Source organism: Siniperca chuatsi, linkage group LG12 (genome assembly GCF_020085105.1).
Source record: "Siniperca chuatsi isolate FFG_IHB_CAS linkage group LG12, ASM2008510v1, whole genome shotgun sequence".
In the NCBI taxonomy this organism is placed as follows: domain Eukaryota; kingdom Metazoa; phylum Chordata; class Actinopteri; order Centrarchiformes; family Sinipercidae; genus Siniperca; species Siniperca chuatsi.
Window position 1 is genome coordinate 27,992,388 of NC_058053.1, and position 20,013 is coordinate 28,012,400.

The window sequence follows — 20,013 nt, forward strand, 5'->3', positions numbered from 1 at the left end:
CGGGAGCAGGAGGGGTTTCTACGACGGGAGGGAACCTTTTGGGGGGCAGGGGTCTCCGAAGAAGGCAGATGCGGTCAGAAGACATGATGTGACGGCGTCCGATGTCTCCTGAACGTTTCTGAGCAGCAGACGACAGGATATAAAGTACAGCAGGTCGTCATTCTTTGGTTACTGCACTGAAAAGCTTCACTGATTGATCAGCTGATATTTGGACACTATGGCCTGTTTCATATAGCTCCATACATTTTAACGGTTTTGTACGTGCAGCCAGTTTAATACTACTTACTAAAATATGTTTGGTATGTTTTGTCATTTACAATATATAAATAAATCAGAACCAACTATGTTAAAAACATGTGGCATAACCACAATGTGACATCTGCATGAAAGTTTTATGGGACAAAATATACAATAATAAATGTGCATATTTGACGTCTGTCTTTATGTGGGCAGACTACGATACGTGACGTTTTCTCAGACATGTAGTAACTTTCTAACATGAAGAATATAAAAAATCCCTGTAGTATCTGCATAGGAAGTTAAATGTGTCTCAATGCTTTTAAGGAACCTTGTGACGTTTCACAGTCGAAGATGCTGTAACTGTAATATTCATAAAGTCGTGGTTTGTGTTCTTTATTCATCGGTAGTTAACCCGATAACAGCATTTCAATAACTAAATCTCAGTGTGTAGTAAAGTCCTGCTCCCCATTCAAATACAGTCATTTAAAGCTGTTAAAATAATGGTTCATGTAACCTGGACATCTAAACAACTGTTACTTTACATTTAGCCCAGTTTTAATCTAAAAACCAAAGAGATATTTTACCGCCCAGTTTTACTGCTATTACATTATTTAAGATTGTGATGGAAACTCGTACAGTGAATGCATCTCATAGGCCCAAACTTTTATACTGTGTTTCAGAGGTAGAAGGAGTACTCAGATCCTTGTTCTGTACCAACACCATGATGTAGAAGTAGTAGAAATACTCATTACAAATACAAAGTGTTGCATTTAAAATTCTCCTCAAGTAAAAGTACAAAACTATCATCAGCTAATTGTACTTAAAGTATCAAAAGTACTCGTTCTGCAGAAAACTACAGTTAGCTAGTTTTAACTGCTTTATATACAGTTAGCTAGTTTTAGCTACTTTATACACAGTTAGCTAGTTTTAACTGCTTTATATACAGTTAGCTAGTTTTAACTACTTTATACACAGTTAGCTAGTTTTAACTGCTTTATATACAGTTAGCTAGTTTTAACTGCTTTATATACAGTTAGCTAGTTTTAACTGCTTTATATACAGTTAGCTAGTTTTAACTACTTTATACACAGTTAGCTAGTTTTAACTACTTTATACACAGTTAGCTAGTTTTAACTGCTTTATATACAGTTAGCTAGTTTTAACTGCTTTATATACAGTTAGCTAGTTTTAACTGCTTTATATACAGTTAGCTAGTTTTAACTGCTTTATATACAGTTAGCTAGTTTTAACTACTTTATACACAGTTAGCTAGTTTTAACTGCTTTATATACAGTTAGCTAGTTTTAACTGCTTTATATACAGTTAGCTAGTTTTAACTGCTTTATACACAGTTAGCTAGTTTTAACTGCTTTATACACAGTTAGCTAGTTTTAACTGCTTTATATACAGTTAGCTAGTTTTAACTGCTTTATACACAGTTAGCTAGTTTTAACTACTTTATACACAGTTAGCTAGTTTTAACTGCTTTATACACAGTTAGCTAGTTTTAACTGCTTTATACACAGTTAGCTAGTTTTAACTGCTTTATATACAGTTAGCTAGTTTGAACAACGTTGTGCAACACAAACGTTTTTCAGAGTTTCACCTCTTTGGGCCTTGAACAGTTATTGAAATGAAACCATGTGAGAAGTTTAGAGGGCACGTGTCTTGAGTTAAAGTACGATCCATCACTGGCCTGTTTATGTTGTTTGTATTGTATTTAATGTTGTAACAATGTTGTTATGCTTCCCTCTTGAAACAGACATTTTAATCTCAGTGAGACTTTTATCTGGTTAAATAAATAAAAACTAACCACTAAATTACTGTTTACGCAGCAGTGGTGGGATGTAGGCCTAACTTAGTGCATTTACTCAAGTACTGTACTGAAGTAGAATTTTGAGGTACTTTACGTGAGTATTTCCATTTTATGTTACTTTGAGTACTTTTACTTTCAGTCCTTTAAGTATTTAATGTTAACACGTTTGTACTTTTACTTAAGTAGAGTTTTGAATGCAAGGCTTTTACTTGTAAAAGAGTATTTCTACACTGTAGCATTGCTATTGTTACTAAATTAAAATATCTGAGTACTTCTTCCACTAAGTTACTGTTACTGGGAGAGTTTTCAGTGAATGTCATAAATTACTTAATATGGAGTTATCCCTCATAATATTACTATACAGTATACTCACAATATTCATATAGGTAGGAGAGCTGTACTTAAACTTTGGGAAAAACTACTAACTAACCTAGCTAGCTGGATATTGCTTGCTAATGCTACTAGCACAACTCCTTAGCATCGGTCATTAACTAGCTAACCTAGTTAGCTCTAGGACTCATTTAAACGACTGCTTAGCTAAGATGCTTTATCAGTGAATGGCTAAAGCTAGTTCGTTTAAAATCACCGAGGATTAATTTAAAAAGACAATAATATAATATCTTACTGCAGAGATTCTTTTCTTTACGGTTTCCGGTTCAACAGACTCCTTAGCAACGGTCTTAGCAACGGTCATAGCAACGGTCATAGCAACGGTCAACTCTAAAAGTTTCATTCACTTTCTGTGCAAACATCAGAGGCTCGTCTTTCTTGTGTGTGTGTGTGTGTGTGTGTGTGTGTGTGTTCATGTCGTGACGGACTGAAATCCAACCAATCGGCTCACTTTGCTACACCTGCTCCTGATTGGCTCAAAACTCAGGTGAATCAATGAGCTTGCTACTGTTAGCCTAGCTAGCATCCGCTGCGGTGCGCCAGAGCCCGAAATGGATCCGCCAAAGCGGATAGTTTACCAGGAAAATGCAGAGCAACACGAGAGCAGCACTTGTTACCGAAACTTCAAAGAGTTTGCGGACGTGTTCGGCTCAGAAACGAGACCGACGCACCTGAAGGTAACGAGGTTTCACAGGTAAGTTACAGTTTCACAGATTTGGTCTCCTTTCAGTGCAGCTATGCTAATGCATTTACCTGGTGTCATGTCGGTGGATAAGAAAGTACAGAGGGTTTGTGTCGCACAGCATCGCCACAACTTACTGACAGGTACACTATATGGCCAAAAGTATGTGGACACCCCTGTCCATATTCTTTAGTGTAGTTTTGGTCCATTTTAACGTTAGCTAGTCCCAAAATTCACTCCAACTAAATGTGTTTTTATATTTAAATCTAAAACACCAGGTACATACACTGCATATCTACCTGTCTGTTTTTGTCTCCACCTGTCCATCTGTCCCTATATATCTTTACCTGTCTGTCCACCTTACTACCTGTCCGTTTCTTAACTACCTGTCCTGTCTATCTCTACCTTTTTGACTGGCATTTCAAGCTAGGTGTGTGTCTCTACAGTATGTCTACCTGTCTGTCTCTCTAACCACCTGTCTGTGCCTCAGTCTGTCCCTGTATACATGTCTATCTTCACCGGTCTGTCTCTCTTTATAAACTACATCTTAACTACCTGTCTATCTCTACTTTTGATTGGCATTTCAGACTAGCTGTCTGTCTCTCTGGCTGCCTACCTGTCTCTGTAGCTTCATTACCTACCTGTCTGTCTCTCTAACCCCCTGTCTGTCTCTCTGGCTGCCTGACTGTCTTGATTTAAAGGCCACAGGAAGGACCAGCGTCCTCCCTGGTAACCGGTGTTTTATTCAGATAAAGGTTCTTCGGCATGGTCTCTATCAACACCTCATTCTGGATGTGACTGCATTTTAAATGAAGCCTTCCTGTGACACCTAAACCTCCCACGACTGGAACTGTGAAACACGCCTCTAAAATCACCTCTAACCTGGAGCGGGGGTCACCTTGACTTGCAGCCAGCGTGCATTGCCATATAAAGACAAAACGCATTTCATTCCTGTTTCTGAAGTGTCGCATGTCACTTCCTTCCTCATAGATTTGAATAGATGCGTCGGCGCCTCGCTTTCGGTCCCGACTCAGTGCGCTGTCTGTCGAGCAGCGAGCAGCAGCCAGACTGAGGACGAGACGCAGAGACGGACAGTCGACACGTAATCCTCCACGCCAAGAGATCGCCAGCCTTCTCGCCTCACCTCTCAGGTAAATACAGATGAGATCGGGTGGCCTCTGATGCACGCAGGTGTTTCCTGAAGGCATCGCTGTGGGATGAAGTGGATTCTGTATGTTTGTGTGAAATAAGGGAGGGCAGAAAAGACCAAGAGGGGAAGACGGAGTGTGTAGCTGTTAGTAATCCCATGCTGTTGCACACATTATTGCAAAGTCCACCTTTTCACAATCCAAACCCGGATCTTTCTTCACTGCAGGCCAGGTTTTGCTGCTGTGCTCACAAATTGTCCAACTTCGTAAAAAGAACAAACGCAAAAGAAAACGACAAAAAACTTAAAAAAAAAAAAAACCTACATTGTTAACGTCGTATAACTCTGTGCATGTTGTTTGGCAAAGATCGTTTAAAGCTTGTGCAGCTGAAAAGATGTGAGCAGTTGGAGGTGGAGTGAGGCCTGCAGGGGAGAGGAGGAAGAAGAAGTTAAACCACGGCAGCGAGCTGAAAAGGAAGTTTGTGGTTAGCTTCACTTCAACTGCAAAAAAAACCCCTCAGAGGCAGCGAGGGTGAACAGAAACTCAGCTCAGGACGGGGTTTCATTAGTCTTCTATACTTCGTGTTGGAAAAGGACGGCCGCATGTTGGGGACGTAGTCAATGAGGCTCAGCACGTGCAGATACTGAGGCGGACGGCGGCCGCGCTGCTCAGAGACGGTCCGGTTTCACTGTCCGACGCTGATTCATAAAATCAGATCCACGTGCTGCTGAACGATGTCTCTGCTTCAGTCACAGATTCAGGAGTGTGGACGTTCAGTGACGACCAGTGGTGGAAAGTAACGAAGTACAAACACTCAAGTGCTGTACTCTGTACACTTTTTGAGGTGCTTGAGTGTTTCCCTCTTCTGCCACATTATATTTCAGAGGGAAATATTGTTCTCCACATTCGTCTGACAGCTTTATTTACTGTGCAGGTTCAAACAGCCACGTTATAAAACACGATGCGCTGTTATAAACTAAAACTGCTCATGTACATTTACTGAAGTACAGTAAACCACAGGCTTTTACTGGTTATGGGGTATTTTTAAATTGCGGTGCAGATTTGCACTCGAGTCACGTGACTTGTATTAGAGTCATGAATCTGGTGACTTGACAAACTCAAACCAGACCTACGGCTCGACGTTGACTCAGTGACGTTGCTCACAGTTAATCCGTTCAAACAAACACTTCTTAACTTCATTTTGCAAGTTGCGTTTCCAACAGAAGACTTTCTGTGTAGTTTTCGGACTGAGCTCTGAAACCCGGGTGTCTGCAAGTAACTGGCATCTTCTTGTGTGTGGTACATCACAGGATGTCCAAATAAAACATGAATACAGTCATGAAAGCAAGCTCCAAAGGAAACCAAAGGAAAATAGATCAGCTATTTTATAGAGCAGCTAACCTTTCTGCCTTTATTTGACAGTCAGTGTAGCTCATCTTAATACAACAAAACCAGATCAATAACACAAAACTATCAATAAATGGTTCAAATTAGCCCATATGATGTAAACAAAACAAAGGCAAAGAGTGTGCCGACCAAGCACAAGTAAACGGCAGCTAATAATTACAACAGCACAGCTACATTTACGTGTACAGACATCCAGAAAATTCATGAAAACTAAGTCGGCTGGAGCTGAAACGCCAGCAAAGATTCAGCCGACGGGTCAGAAAAACACAGTTTCCATGCAAACAGATACTAAAATAATCAATAAAAACAGTAGAAACAACGATAAAGGTAAAGATAATTAAATAATACCAAGAGCTCGTAAAGAGTCGCAGCTTGCGTGAACAAATAAAGTTACTTAATGTGCAGATTAGCAGCAGTGACATCACCTTGAATGTCAGGCTGAGTCATGTGACTACAGTTGGCTCAGAGCGGATGACATCTATATAAAAAGTTTCAGGGAGTTTTTGCTCATGCAAGTTGTAGATGAAGTGACTGTTATCTTCATGCAGTAAAGAAAGTAATGATAAATGAATAAACAATAAAATGACAGAAGAATCGCTCCTCAGCTGCCGGCTCCTGTGGTTCGATCTTTCAGTCTGACGCGTGAGAACATTTCATCTTTAGTCACCTAAGACGTCTGAACTCAGTTTTATTTGATCGACACCCTGCAAGTAATTTGACTATCTGAAAGTTTTTAGGCCGAGCTAAAAACAGGAAGCGGCCCGCTTCTGATGAGTCGACTCCTCCGTCCTCTCGGCCTCCGTGATTCGCTGCAACAAGTCACACGTTGGCAGAAGCGAAGCGCCGAGATGCGACGCGAGTTTGCCCTTTCTGTTGTTACCTGACCTCGGCACGTCGGCTCCTGTCGCTCAGTTCAGACTTTGCTGATTAATCAGTTGGTCGATCGACAGAAAAAGAATTGGCAGCTATTTTAATAATTTTCAAGCAAAAATACCCCAAATTCTCAGCTCCTCAGTTGTGGCGCTTTGCTGTGTTTGAACTGAATATCTTTTAGGTTTAGGAAATTTATAATGTTCTTTTTTTTCATTATAATCGGACGTTTTATAGACCAAACAAATAATCGATTGATCAAGAAAATGATCAGCAGACTGATTTGATAATGAAAATAATCGTTAGTTGCAGCCCTAATTCAATTCACTTGAGTTTGGCTCGTTTCATTCATTAGCTGAAGGTGTGTGTAGCAGCGCGCACACTCGCTCACGCATCTCGATGCATCACAAAATGAGACCGTAAACGTAAAAAGATGAATGTGTATGTAAAATAAAATTATATAAGCAGCATAAAGTGCTGCGTGCTAGGTGCAGAGGTCAGTGGTAGGAAGTTCACTGTGCTCTTTGAACACAGATACATGAAATACTTTAACGTCCCTGAGATGTCTGCGCTCACGTCTCGTACTGACGGGAGATGATTACGTTGGATCCTGCTCTGATTGTTTTTTCTACACACCTTGCTAATGTAAAAAATGCTAACGTTAGTCACAAAGCTCCTTATGACAGACTGATGGTGAAGTCACGTCTGCACAGTAACTCCCTGTGTTTTACTTTTCTCCCAGAAGATCCCGTCAGCGTCTCGTTCTGAGCCAGAAGGCGTTCAATTAACCGTAAAAGCAGCAGCCTGTTTGCTTTGAGTGACGCGCCTCACGCCCGGGGGGGGGGGGCTCTCCTCTCCTCCCATTGGCTGTCAGAGCTGAAGGTGTGAGGCGTGAGGTCTGCTGTTAGACTCTTGTAGCTGTGACGTGGAGAGCGTCAGTGTGGGTCTGTTCAGGTCAGCCACAGTGTGATTCAGGGTGAACTATCCCTGGGTCTAGTTTGGAGGTAAAGGCCTCTGTTTGTGACCCCATCTCCTAGATTTATATGCTACAAATCGGTTTAGGTTAGGAAATGATTCATTAATTGCTGCCTGGATTATGTTCAGCGACGTGGAGAAAGTGTCCTGGCGGGTGTCGCTTGTACGTACAGGACTTTGACTGCGTCCTGCTCGTAGTTTAAGGTTTAAGGGAAAAGACGAGGTCAGGTAACCTCAGCGGTTACGGCTTCCACTCGTCTCGAAGTGCAAACTCGCGTCGCATCTCGTCGCTTCGCTTCTGCTAACGTGTGACTTGTTGCAGCGAATCACGGAGGCTGAGAGGACGGAGGAGTCGATTTATCAGAAGCGGACCGCTTCCTGTTTTTAGCTCGGCCTAAACGATTGGAAACGAATGTTTATATAAACTTTATATTTCTGAGGGACAGTGTTTCCTCACGTGGACATAAAATCTACTGTTTTTGCGCCCAGTTTGAATGAGACGGACGTCGTTTCAGAAACCCCTCTCAGTGTACCGTGATGTCGTCTGATGGAACTGAATACAGCCTCAGTCTAGAGGCTTGTTATCTCTTATCGTGTCTCCATCAGGGCGCTTTTCTCCGAGCGCTGCAGGAAGTCGAACCACTCTTCTTAAAAGTTGAAGTCAGTCGGCGTCTTTGCGGTTTAAAGCGCTGTCTTCAGTTTAACGTCCTCCTGCGTGTGCGCCTGTTCGCATTAACTCTGCCAAAAAAGGATCTGCAAACGTTCAAACGCGCACACACACACACACACACACACACTCTGAGTGAATCATCACTGACTGAAATAAAATGCCCTGTGTGTCATGTGATCAGTTGCTCCTCAGAATGACTTCACTCTTCCTCATCTGCAGCCTTTTCCTTTCTTGAGACAAAACTCTGAACATTTGTATTGAGAAAAAAAACAAGTTAACAATTTAACTTAATTAAAACACAAAATGTACAAGTGTGGAAACAATTTCTGAAGCTCGAATTACAAAATAAAGATAGAAACGCTGACGCCCCCTAAAGTTTCCCTTCTTTGGCTTTAAAGGAATAGTCCGACATGTTGAAAGCTTATTGGCTTTCATGTGGAGAGTCGGATTAAAAGGTCGATACAACTCTCATGTGTGACTGTTAAATATGAAGCTGGAGCCAGTTAGCTTAGCTTAGCATAAAGACTGGAAACGGAGGGAAACGGCTAGCCTCGGTCTGGTAACAAAATCCACCTACCGGCTCCTCCTAAAGCTAATGAATTAACACATTATATCACGTTTGTTTAATCTTTCAGAGGATGTTGTTACCGATCTCAGACCGAACCATTGGCAGTCGAGTTGCATTGTGGGTAATGTAGGCGGCAGGTTTCGACAAGGAGGATGAATGTGTGGAATAAAAAAAGACGATATCTGCTTCGATCTTTTTTATTAAACTGTCTGTCGTGGCTCTGGCAGTGTTATAGAAGTGCGATGATAAATCTGTGGAGAACTCGTTTAAGAGTTTGAGTATTTCTGCCAACACTGTCCATTACAATCAGATCTTATTACACAGCAATCGCCAACAAAGCAACGCTTCTCTGTCAGGCAGGAAGTGCAGAAGCAGGAAGTTGGAGGCTGGCAGAAGTGAGAACTGTGGGCAGTTTGCATCACAGTCCAAAATCAGGAGCTACCATCGGTCAAGTTCCTCCTTTTCTGCACCGCTGAGTGTTTGTCGGTCGGTCGGTCCAGGCTTCGACTTTTACTTTAAGGATGTTGTTTTGGTTTTTTTTAAAATTTTTTTTATTCTGTCAGTTTCAGGTTCCCAATATGGCCGCCCCCGTGCAGATCTCTCCGGAGGAGCAGGAGGAACTTAGAGAAGCTTTCGCCAAGATTGGTAAGGGAACCGGCAGTGGTGCCGTCACTTCCTCTTGTGTGTTCGGTTGGACCAGCAAGGGGCTAAAACATCAGGCCGAGCTGTTCAGCCGCCCCTTTCAGGTGTGGCATCGGGCCTGGGCTTAAATCCAAACCTGTTTCTCTCAGCCCAGTTTGATCTAAAGGCTAAACTTCAACAACAAAACTATTTTTGTACATCTAATAAATCACGAGAAGGGAACAAAGACAGAAATCCTTTTTCAGCGACGCAACAGAGCAAATTCAGACTTTTATTTTTAATCTTTTTTTTTTTTTTCAAAAGGTTTTGAGGCGTTTTAAACCCGAGATTAAAATGATCCAGTAATAACCAATAAGTCCCATTTTCTGTCGCTAAAGGATTAACCAGGTGTAAAAGTGTGTTCGGTGTGCGTTCAGTAAAGCTCAACACACGCAGGTCTCCTGTATGTAAAAGGTATCAACGCTCTCGGTTTCCTGTGTTTGACCTCTGACCCTTCCGTCCTTTTCCAGATGTGGACAACAATGGATTTATCAGCAAGGCCGAGCTCACCGAGCTTTTCAGGGCCGCCAACCTGGCACTGCCGGGCTACAGGATCCGAGAGATCGTCCAGGAGTTGACCAAGACCAGCGACCAGCTCACCTTTGATGAGTTTACTCAGGTGAGTTCCCAGGTCAAAGGTCGCACAGACACATGCGCAGTGTGAACAGGACACACAGTGTTTGTGTTGAAGGTTTAAAGAAAAAGCTGTTTCCTCAAATAAAAAGACTTTTTCTTACTGTCAAACCAGTAGATTTTATAATTACAAACATTTCTCAGGCAGATGTTTAAAAGCATCTAGTGGTTGGACAGTATTTAATTAAAACTGGTTTTAACATTTATTCCATTTATTCTTTAATCCATAATTGCTGCAGATCTGGTCCAAGTATTTAGTTTGGGCTGTTGCACAGACTTCAAAGACTCGAAGTGCACCAAAATATCCACAACTCGCTTTGCGTTTCCTCTTTTGAATGAAACTGAGCACTAAAATACCAGACGGACATGCAGTGGAGGAGGAAGTATTCAGATACTAATACAACACTGTCATACTCCATCACACAAAGACCTGCATTCAAACTCCACCTTTAAGGCGGAGTCAGCGATTCTAATCCAACACGCGTCTTTTTGTCAGATTCAGCGAATATCTCCTCTCGGCCCGCTAGCTGTCCGGTGTTTGTACTCAGCCCCGGCTCTCTGAACGGGAAACTAACAAAAACACTATTCCAGCCATGATGTGTGTGTCAGGTGACGTTAAACGACTTGCCCGCAGACATTCGGCTGACTCTCTAGTTTCTAGTTTAAGATCTGCTGCTGCTGTGATGTTAGCTGTAGCAGCAGGAGAGTTGTGAGCGTCGCTGTCTGGAGCTGCTGTGCTGCTCTGGGAAACCGTCTCGTCCTCTCTGGCTGTTAGCTTAGCAGCAGCAGCTGCAGCGACAGTCTGCTAACCCACAGCCTAGCTACGCTAACCCGCAACCTAGCTAAGCTAACCCGCAACCTAGCTACGCTAACCCGCAACCTAGCTAAGCTAACCCGCAACCTAGCTAACGTTAGTTAGATTACTCGCTGTGTCGTTGTTCGCTCTGTGTCGTGGCGTTGGCTTTCTGCAGAATCACATTCCCCTCGATTAAGTAAAAGTATTATCAGCTAAATGTACGACGACTGTGTAACAACTCGGAGACCTGAAACCTGACGAGGAGACGGAACTGGTTTATGTAACGGGTCACAGGACAAAAACAGTTTCATCTTTAATCTGCACGTTTAATTTTACGAGCTCATCGTGTCATTTTAAAACACAGTGTTAACATGTAAAGTATCTAGTGACTATACTTGTAAAATAAATGTAGTGGAATATAAAGTACAAGATTTTTATGTTGTAGTGAATGTATAATGCTGCGTAAAACGTAAATACTCAAGTAAAGTACAAGTACCTCATATTCTGTGTAAGTATTGTGATAATGTGTGTTCCCCTTCAGATAGTTCACGGGCTGAAGAGCTCCGAGGTGGCGAAGACCTTCAGGAAAGCGATCAATAAAAAGGAGGGAATCTGTAACGTGGCGGGAACCTCGGAGCAGTCCGGCACTCAGCACTCCTACTCAGGTCTGAGCTCGGCCACGCACTCGCATCGGATTAGAATCATATTGATCAGTCATGTCCTATCAGATTAGATATATCAGATGAACCGTAGCTGAAACGATTAGCCGATCAACAGAAAATTGATCTGCAACAATTAAACAAGTAATCAAATGAAGATAATTGTTAGTTGCAGCCCTGGATTAGACTAGATTTGCTTTAGATTACGACTGGTTAAAACTGATCAGATTGATGAAGTTATTGATTTGATTCGATCGGAGGAGAATTCAATCAGATTAAATGCGAACGCACCAGACTCCAGTGGCGTTCGAACCAGTAAATCAATAGAAAACATGAACATTAAAGGAATAGTTGGACGTCTTTGGAAATAGACGTCGCTGTCTTGCCGAGCGTTAGATGAGAAGATCGATATCGCTCCCGTATCTGTCCTATAATATGAAGCTACAGCCAGCAGTTGGTTAGCTTAGCTTAGCATAAAGACTGGGAGCAGGGGAACAGCCAGCCACCCAACAGGAGCTGGTAGGTGGCCAGCCGCTTTCCCCTGCTCCCAGTCTTTATGCTAAGCTAAGCTAGCTATATTTAGCATACAGGCCTGAGAGTGGTATCAATCTTCTCATCTAACGCTCGGCAAGAAAGAAAATTAGCGTATTTCCCAAAATGTCAAAGTATTTCTTTAACGAAGTCACAGCACGATCATATCTATCAGCTATCTTTGATGGTTTCTGTCACTTTTCACTGGTTTTATTTCAAACCAGTTTATTTATTTTATCTGAGACGATGTTAGTTAGAAAATTATGGAAAGAATTTTTTTAGGAATTTTAGAGTGAAATTTATTCCAAAGATAATGAATGAAGACTTCCAGGTTAATGTTTCTGTATCAGAGCGGCCTCCTACAGGAGTTCGTACTGGAAAATAACAGAAAAGGCGGCTGTGAAGATGATGTGATGTTACAGCGTGTTTCTGAATTTTAATGTAAGGGAATGTGAAAAACCATTTGTGTTTAAGTTCAGTATATTTCTACCTGTCTGTGGGTCTCGTAAGTCGTTTTGGGAGGTTAAAAGCAGCAAAGGTGGAGCGCTGTTGATGTGTCGTCTGATGTGGCGTTTCTTCGGTCTGCAGAGGAGGAGAAGGTGGCCTTTGTGAACTGGATCAATAAAGCTCTGGAGAAGGATGCGGACTGTAAACACGTTCTGCCGATGGATCCGGACAGCGACAGCCTGTTCACCGCCATGGGAGACGGGATCGTCCTCTGGTGAGCTCAGCGTCCAGCGACGCCTCAAACTTAAAGGAAATCTGCGTTTTTCGCTCTCTGAGTTTGATGAGAAGATCAATCTCATATGTAGCAGCTGGCTAGCTTAGCTTAGCATAAAGACTGGAAACAGACGGACTCTGTCCACCTACCAGCACCTTTTAAAACCACAAATTGTCGTTTTTACACTTTGGGTTTTGAACAGATTAAACAAACAACATATAACATGCGAATCAGTGAGCTTTACAGCTGCTGAGCCAGCTTCCTGTTTCCAGTCTTTATGCTAAGCTAAGCTAACCAGCTGCTGGCTGTAGCTTCATATTTACTGCACAGACACGAGGCTGGCATCACTCTGCAGGAAAGCCCTTCAGTGTGTTTCAGGTTGTGCTTTATTCTGTACACGAGTCGTCACTGTTTAAATGTTCTCACCTGTTTAGTAAGATGATCAACCTGTCTGTCCCCGACACCATCGACGAGAGAACCATCAACAAGAAGAAGCTCACCCCCTTCACCATCCAGGTGAGACGGGACAGGTGTCCCACTGTGTACGTTGCCTGCTCTGAGCGTGACTGTCTTTACATCCGGTGTCGTGCCGTCCCGGTCTAACAGGAGAACCTGAACCTGGCTCTGAACTCCGCGTCGGCCATCGGCTGCCACGTGGTGAACATCGGAGCTGAGGACCTGAAGGAGGGCAGGCAGCACCTGGTCCTGGGTCTGCTGTGGCAGGTCATCAAGATCGGACTGTTCGCCGACATCGAGCTCAGCAAGAACGAAGGTGTGTGTGTGTGTGTGTGTGTGTGTGTGTGTTGATTCAACTGTGTGTAAAATCAAAGATGTTTCGTCCGTCCCCGACTGTAGCTTCAAAAAGGGCTCGACATTTAGGGAAATGTGCTTTCTTGTCCAGAAAGTGAAGTGCATTTCCCCAAATGTGGGACTCGAGTGTGTCATATTGATGTTTTTAAATGTGTGTGTGTGTGTGTGTGTAGCTCTGATCGCTCTGCTGCGTGACGGAGAGAGTCTGGAGGATCTGATGAAACTTTCCCCCGAGGAACTGCTGCTGCGTTGGGCCAACTATCACCTGCAGGAGGCCGGCTGCGGCAAGATCAATAACTTCAGCTCCGACATCAAGGTGATCTCACACACACACACACACACACGCACACACACGCACACGCACACACACAGGGCTCAGGCTCATCAGTCAGCTGATTTTCGACTTTAATGAAAATATTAAATGGTGTCCTTGTGGTCCAACTTCCTGTCCGTCTCCACAGTCGGCTGCTGAACAAGAAATACGATCTTTTATAATCTCGGTCACCGTGGCAACCAGTCAGTTGTTTTATTCGTTCTCTGTCGCGGTGTCCTGATTCGCCCGTGCCACACAAAGCGTTTTTTAGGCATCTTTTTTTCATTTGCTAAACATTTCCGTGACATTCTCGGTCTCCTGTTTGTTATAACACCGATCCAGAGTCGAGTCTCCGTTTCTTGTATTTTAGCTGTTGTTGTTGTTGTTGTTGTTGGTTAAAAAACATCTGTCTAATAATGGAAATTCTAGCTGCATCAAACTGTAATCAACTCTTTGCTGATCGGTCTGCTAAACTTATAGAAACTCTCGCTGACTAACAGACAGATGTTATAATCTCCGAATCTGTTCCGGTCAAACCGAAGACGAACAATAAAATCTCTTCTGGGGTTTAAACATGTTTCAGCGTTTCTTCTGTTAAAGGCCAAATCGCTTCGACCTGCGGCCGTTTTCATCTGTGACAACGCTCTGTTTCTGTGTGTTTCAGGACTCCAAGGCGTACTACAACCTCCTGAACCAGGTGGCACCCAAAGGAGACGAGGAGGGCACCCCCCCCATCGCCATCGACATGTCAGGAATCAGGGTGAGAGACGAGCCGGCAGCGCGCTCGCACCTTAACCGTCGTTACGCTCGCCGCATGGCGGGAAACGTAGCTGACACTTTGACTTGGGTTTTATTTGTGTGCTGGTTTAAAGCCCTCAGATCCGAGCCTTCGGGCTCTGTAAAGAAACTGGACTTGACTTGTCAGTTAGCCGTGAATATGAATTAGAGCTGCGGCTGACAGTTGTTTTCATTACTGCCTGTAATTCTTTTCTCTATAAAAAGTCAGAAAATGATGCAAAAATCACAATTTATGACAATCAAATGACCTAAAGCTCAAGGTGACGCCTTAAATTAGCTTATTTTGTACGACCAGCAATCTAATAATAATAATAATAATAATAATTAATAATTAATAATAATGAACTTTATTTACACAAAGATTTTACTTTCACATAAAACAGAAAAGCAACAACACGCTCACGTCTGAGAAGCTGGAACTCAAACAGTTTATCTGATCAATAGCTTCAGCTCTGCGACTGTAAAATATAAACATCATTTCTCAGATCACTAACCAGAGTTAACGCAGGAAGAAGAGGATTTTCTAAATAAAAGCATCTCCTGTGTGAAATGATGAGTGGAAGATTTTCAATAAAAAAGAACACAGGACATTTATTAACACTGCAGTGGCTCCATAAACTGCTGGTTAGTTTATACATAATGTTTCAACGAGCTTCAGTAACTTACTTGCTGTTTTCTAAGAATCATTTAGAGTTTGGGTGATTTTATCTACAAATTTAAGTTTGTAAAAGTTGTGGGTGCAGCTGGTAAAATAATAATAATAATAATAATAATTAATTAATAATGATGATGATGATAAAACGGCGTGCTAGCATCAATAAAAAGCGATGTAAGTGCTCCGCTGACTCGCCCGTCTCTCTGCAGGAGAAAGAGGACCTGAAGCGGGCGGAGTGCATGCTGGATCAGGCCGACCGGCTCGGGTGCAGACAGTTCGTCATGCCGACAGATGTCGTCCGCGGCAACCCCAAACTGAACTTGGCGTTTGTTGCCAATCTCTTCAACAAGTACCCGGCTCTGAAGAAACCGGAGAACCAGGACATCGACTGGAGCTCCATCGAAGGTGAGCGTATGTAAAGCCGTGGCCGAGCGCGTGCGGCGACGTTTGTCCCACGGTGTAAAAACCAAGGACGGGCAAACAGCACGCAGGTTCAAGTCCAGCGGACGTCCAGCGAGGTTCATCCTCGGTAACTTCTCAGCAGGTTGCACCAGATTTGTTGCTCAGTGCTGAATAAAAGTGCTGATGTCGATGCTGAAGGCCGGCGGGCTGAAGTCAATGCAACATGGCAACAGAGCTCTTCACGTTCACTTCAAACCAACTTCACGTTCACCTGCACAACCTTGTTTTTTTTAATGATTTATTATTGTTATTAATACGAGCTATTACGGCCTGTTTTTGGACGCCATGAAGTCCTCAGACCAACGAAACGTTGATCTGGGCCGCGTCCCCGAACAAACAGAAAAGTCATGCAACATGTTCTGTTTCCACACGGACCGTTAACAGCGTTTAGGCTTTTTTATTTCTGAAGGTGTGTTTTATTATTTGATTGATTTAGGTTCACGGTTAAAATGTTAGAAATGTTGTTTTGTTGGCAGCCAAACTAAATGGCCGTAGAAAACAAGTGAACACGGACGTTAACGGTTTCTAACAGCGTCCGGGTGAATCCAGACGCAGGTACTAGCTCCACGCTGCGGTGTTTTTAATCCGTGCACTGATGTTTTCCTCCAGGTGAAACCAGGGAGGAGCGTACCTTCAGGAACTGGATGAACTCGCTGGGGGTCAACCCTCGCGTCAACCACCTCTACGCGTAAGAACGCTCTCCTTCTGCAGCTTTTATTTATCTGCTTCACATTTCTCACCTGGGAGCTTCGCAGTTAATCAGTACGAGCAAGTACATCCTCAACGTGCAAACGATGGTTAGACACAAAAAACAGCCTAATTCACCCGATAATGCAGACGGACTGTCGAGGTCGGTGGCGCTGCAGGGAAGGTCGTGTAATGTACGCCGCTCACAGGTCTGTGTGTGTTACAGAGACATCGACGACGCCCTGGTGATCTTCCAGCTGTACGAGAAGATCAAGGTACCAGTGGACTGGGACAGAGTCAACAAGCCTCCCTACTCTAAGCTGGGCAGCAACATGAAGAAGGTACGGCCGCTAATCCGAGTTCAAATGATGCTTCAGTCAAGGAAATATTTAGGATTTTGTTCCACAACGAGCCGTCAGCTGTTTGAAGACTCTGCAGCCGCTGTGTTAGCATGCTAACATTAGCTAGTTAGCAGTAGACGCAGAGTGCAGCTGAGGCTGATGGGAGCGCCATCAGCTCTGCAGGTAAAGTGTCGGACACGTTAACATGTCGACCTGATGGTGGCGCTGGAAATACACTTGCTTTCCATTTCACTCAGTCGGACGGGACCGTTGAGCAAGTTAAACTTAAGATAGCTTAGCACAAAGACTGATAGTATACAGTTGCAGCAAATCAACATGTTACCATTTCATACTAACGAAACGAAACCGTACGTGTGATGTGTGTGTTTTGTTTTACAGGATCTCAGAATTAGTGTGTAGTTTGGATTTTTCGTCGCGAAGCTGCGAGTCTGTCGAAATGAACAAATACCTTCCAGGTGCGCAGATCAGTAAACTAAACTACGATGTTCTGTCTGTTGCAGCTGGAGAACTGTAACTACGCCGTGGAGCTGGGAAAGAAGGAGGCCAAATTCTCCCTGGTGGGCATCGCGGGTCAGGACCTGAACGCCGGCAACCGAACCCTCACCCTGGCTCTGCTCTGGCAGCTCATGAGGAGGTAACGAGACTCCAGTCACGAGTTACAGCCTTCGTTTCCTCTCCAGCAGTCTGTCGTGGGTTTTAAGGTGTCTGGACTCACGGCAGTTAAAAGTATCTGCAGGTCTTAAAAAGTCTTAAAAACCCCTGAATTATACGAAGACTACGATATCCTTGAAACCCTCAAAGACCTTAAACGGTATTAAAAAAGGTGTAGAATATATTTTCTTCCTGCCGTAGCATCAGTTCTAAATGTTTTCTACCAGTTTGTCTGCTGCTTATCCGGGTCCAGGTCTCGACCTTCGGGACAGCCTGGCGTTCCCACGCTGCCAGTGTGGCTAAAAACGTTATTTATGTGTAAGTGTTGACTGTAAACTCCTGCTCGGGTCATTTAAAACCTCCCAGAAACAAAGACCTGTCCTCTGTGACAGCTGGGCAGGTGTAGTGAAAGCAGGTGTTGTGGTTGGAGGACGGCCCCCCCTCACGCTGCCTGTTCCCTCAGATACACCCTGAACATCCTGGAGGACCTGGGCGACGGCCAGAAAGTGATCGACGACACCATCGTGACCTGGGTCAACGACGCGCTCACGCAGGCCGGCAAACCCACCATCTCCAGCTTTAAGGTAACCGGCGAACGAGCCGATAGTACAGGTGACAGATCATCAAACCGCCGTACTTTCAGGTTCAACACCCAGCCTCGAGTCTGTCAGGACGGCTCTGTGTTGAACCGGATTAAAACGGTTCCTACAGAAACAGGCAGGTGTAGGTTCGTTGATGACGAATGTTGTCGTGCTGCGTATTAGCATTACTTCCTAACTTTTAGAAACATTTCAGTGCATTTATTCGGACGTGTGACGCAGAGAGAGTTCAGCATTTTGGGAAATAACTTCTTCACTTTCCTCTCAGAGAGTCAGATGTTCAGATTGATGCCGCTCTCACGTCTGTACGATTTTAAATACAAAGCTGCAGCCGGTTAGCGTAGCTTAGCATAAAGACTGGAAACGGAGGGAAACAGCTAGCCCGGCTCTGTCCAAAGCTAAGAAACACATTTAGTGCATGTTGAGCGTTACTGATGGTCTGAGTGATGCTCATCAGAGCGCCCTCTGGAGGATTACTGCCGAACCAGCAAGTGCTGATGGAGGTTCTCTGTGTGTGTGTGTGTGTGTGTGTGTGTGTGTGTGTGTGTAGGACGGGTCCATCAGCAGCAGTATGCCGGTTCTGGACCTGATCGATGCCATCCAGCCCGGATCGATCAGATACGACCTGCTGAAGACAGAAGACTTGACTGAAGAGGAGAAACTCAACAACGCAAAGTATGTGCACTTTAATTCACCTCATCGCCTGTCTTTTTGTTTTTTAAATCTCGTATTGATGGTTTTAAAATGTTAGAAATGTGGTCAGAACTTTTGGTACAGAAACACATCGGACCTGTAAGTTCAGGATCTTAAACCCCAAAAAATGGAGAATTTGCTCGGCCGTGTGACCACACAGTCGTTTCAGTGACATTTCTGTTAAGCCCCGCCCCCTTAGTTACTGTTGCTACGCTTGTTAATCTTTCTGTTCGCACACGTGCAGTTTACAACATCCGTGTTATCGTGCTAACAGACTGACGCTAAAGCTCCCAGTGACGTATTGTATAATATTATGATTGAAAATATATTTTTAAAGAGCAACTGAAACCTGGAAATTCAAAAAAAATACCTTGAAAAAAGTATCAAGGTGGGCAGCGCAAGGATCGACCTACAACCAATCAGAGCAAACGCTACGTAGCGCAGAGCGTGGCTATTTATAACAATACGTAGAATTCAAGTGTTTGATCCCATCAACACTGTTAATTACACACATTGGTTTTCAGTTTCTTTTCAAAATGTTATCTGATGCAAAGATCCAGTTTCTCATCGCTGCGTGCTCGCTGTCCTCCTTGTGTTGCCAGGTACGCCATCTCCATGGCGAGGAAGATCGGCGCCCGGGTGTACGCCCTGCCCGAGGACCTGGTGGAGGTCAAACCCAAGATGGTGATGACGGTGTTCGCCTGCCTCATGGCCCGCGGCATGAAGAGAGCCTAAAGGCCGCCTCCCACCCGTGACGAAGCTTAAAAGCAGAAGCTCAGCTGTGAATTTGACGGTTAAGAGCAAATAAACTCTGAAATATTGGATATACAAGGTTTCTAAGTTACGGTACACACGATACACAATTTAAAATGGCAGCAACGCCTTAAAGCCGAGCCGTCTTTCTCTCTTCCGCTCCTTTAGAGGGGTTCAGGCTTTAGACAGGACTTCCTGTTTCATTTAGACGCAGCAAACCAGCTGCTGGGTTCAGTTAAAGCTTTAAAACGACTCCCTGCAGCGGTAATGCAGGTTAATCAGGAGGGATGTGTTGAGTTTTCTACGCAGTCATGCAGTTTACTGTTTGCTGATGTGACGTGGCCTCAGTCTCACCTGCTCCGTTGATTACAAACAATCCAAATCACAACTTCTTTGCCAAATGTACGCAACAAATAAACACACTTTTGTACAAAAACTCTCCT

General features: G+C 43.8%; 1 protein-coding gene across 2 annotated transcripts; it reads left to right on the forward strand.

Moving 5' to 3' along the window:
- The first annotated feature begins 4,140 nt into the window (after positions 1-4,140).
- Positions 4,141-20,006, forward strand: lcp1 (lymphocyte cytosolic protein 1 (L-plastin)). 2 transcript variants are annotated; one of them, XM_044215853.1, is made up of 16 exons: positions 4,141-4,279; positions 9,330-9,411; positions 9,918-10,066; positions 11,418-11,541; positions 12,655-12,787; positions 13,222-13,303; positions 13,394-13,559; positions 13,771-13,913; positions 14,575-14,670; positions 15,573-15,768; positions 16,435-16,513; positions 16,739-16,853; positions 17,375-17,508; positions 17,989-18,109; positions 18,675-18,799; positions 19,420-20,006. In XM_044215853.1, exons 2-16 carry the CDS (start codon positions 9,345-9,347, stop codon positions 19,550-19,552), a joined length of 1,863 nt encoding a protein of 620 aa, XP_044071788.1. In that variant the 5' UTR covers positions 4,141-4,279; positions 9,330-9,344; the 3' UTR covers positions 19,553-20,006. The 2 variants fall into 2 exon arrangements, with proteins under 2 accessions (XP_044071788.1, XP_044071789.1); XM_044215854.1 differs by lacking the exon at positions 4,141-4,279 and adding an exon at positions 4,832-5,120 and having other exon boundaries at positions 9,336-9,411.
- The last annotated feature ends 7 nt before the right edge of the window (positions 20,007-20,013 follow it).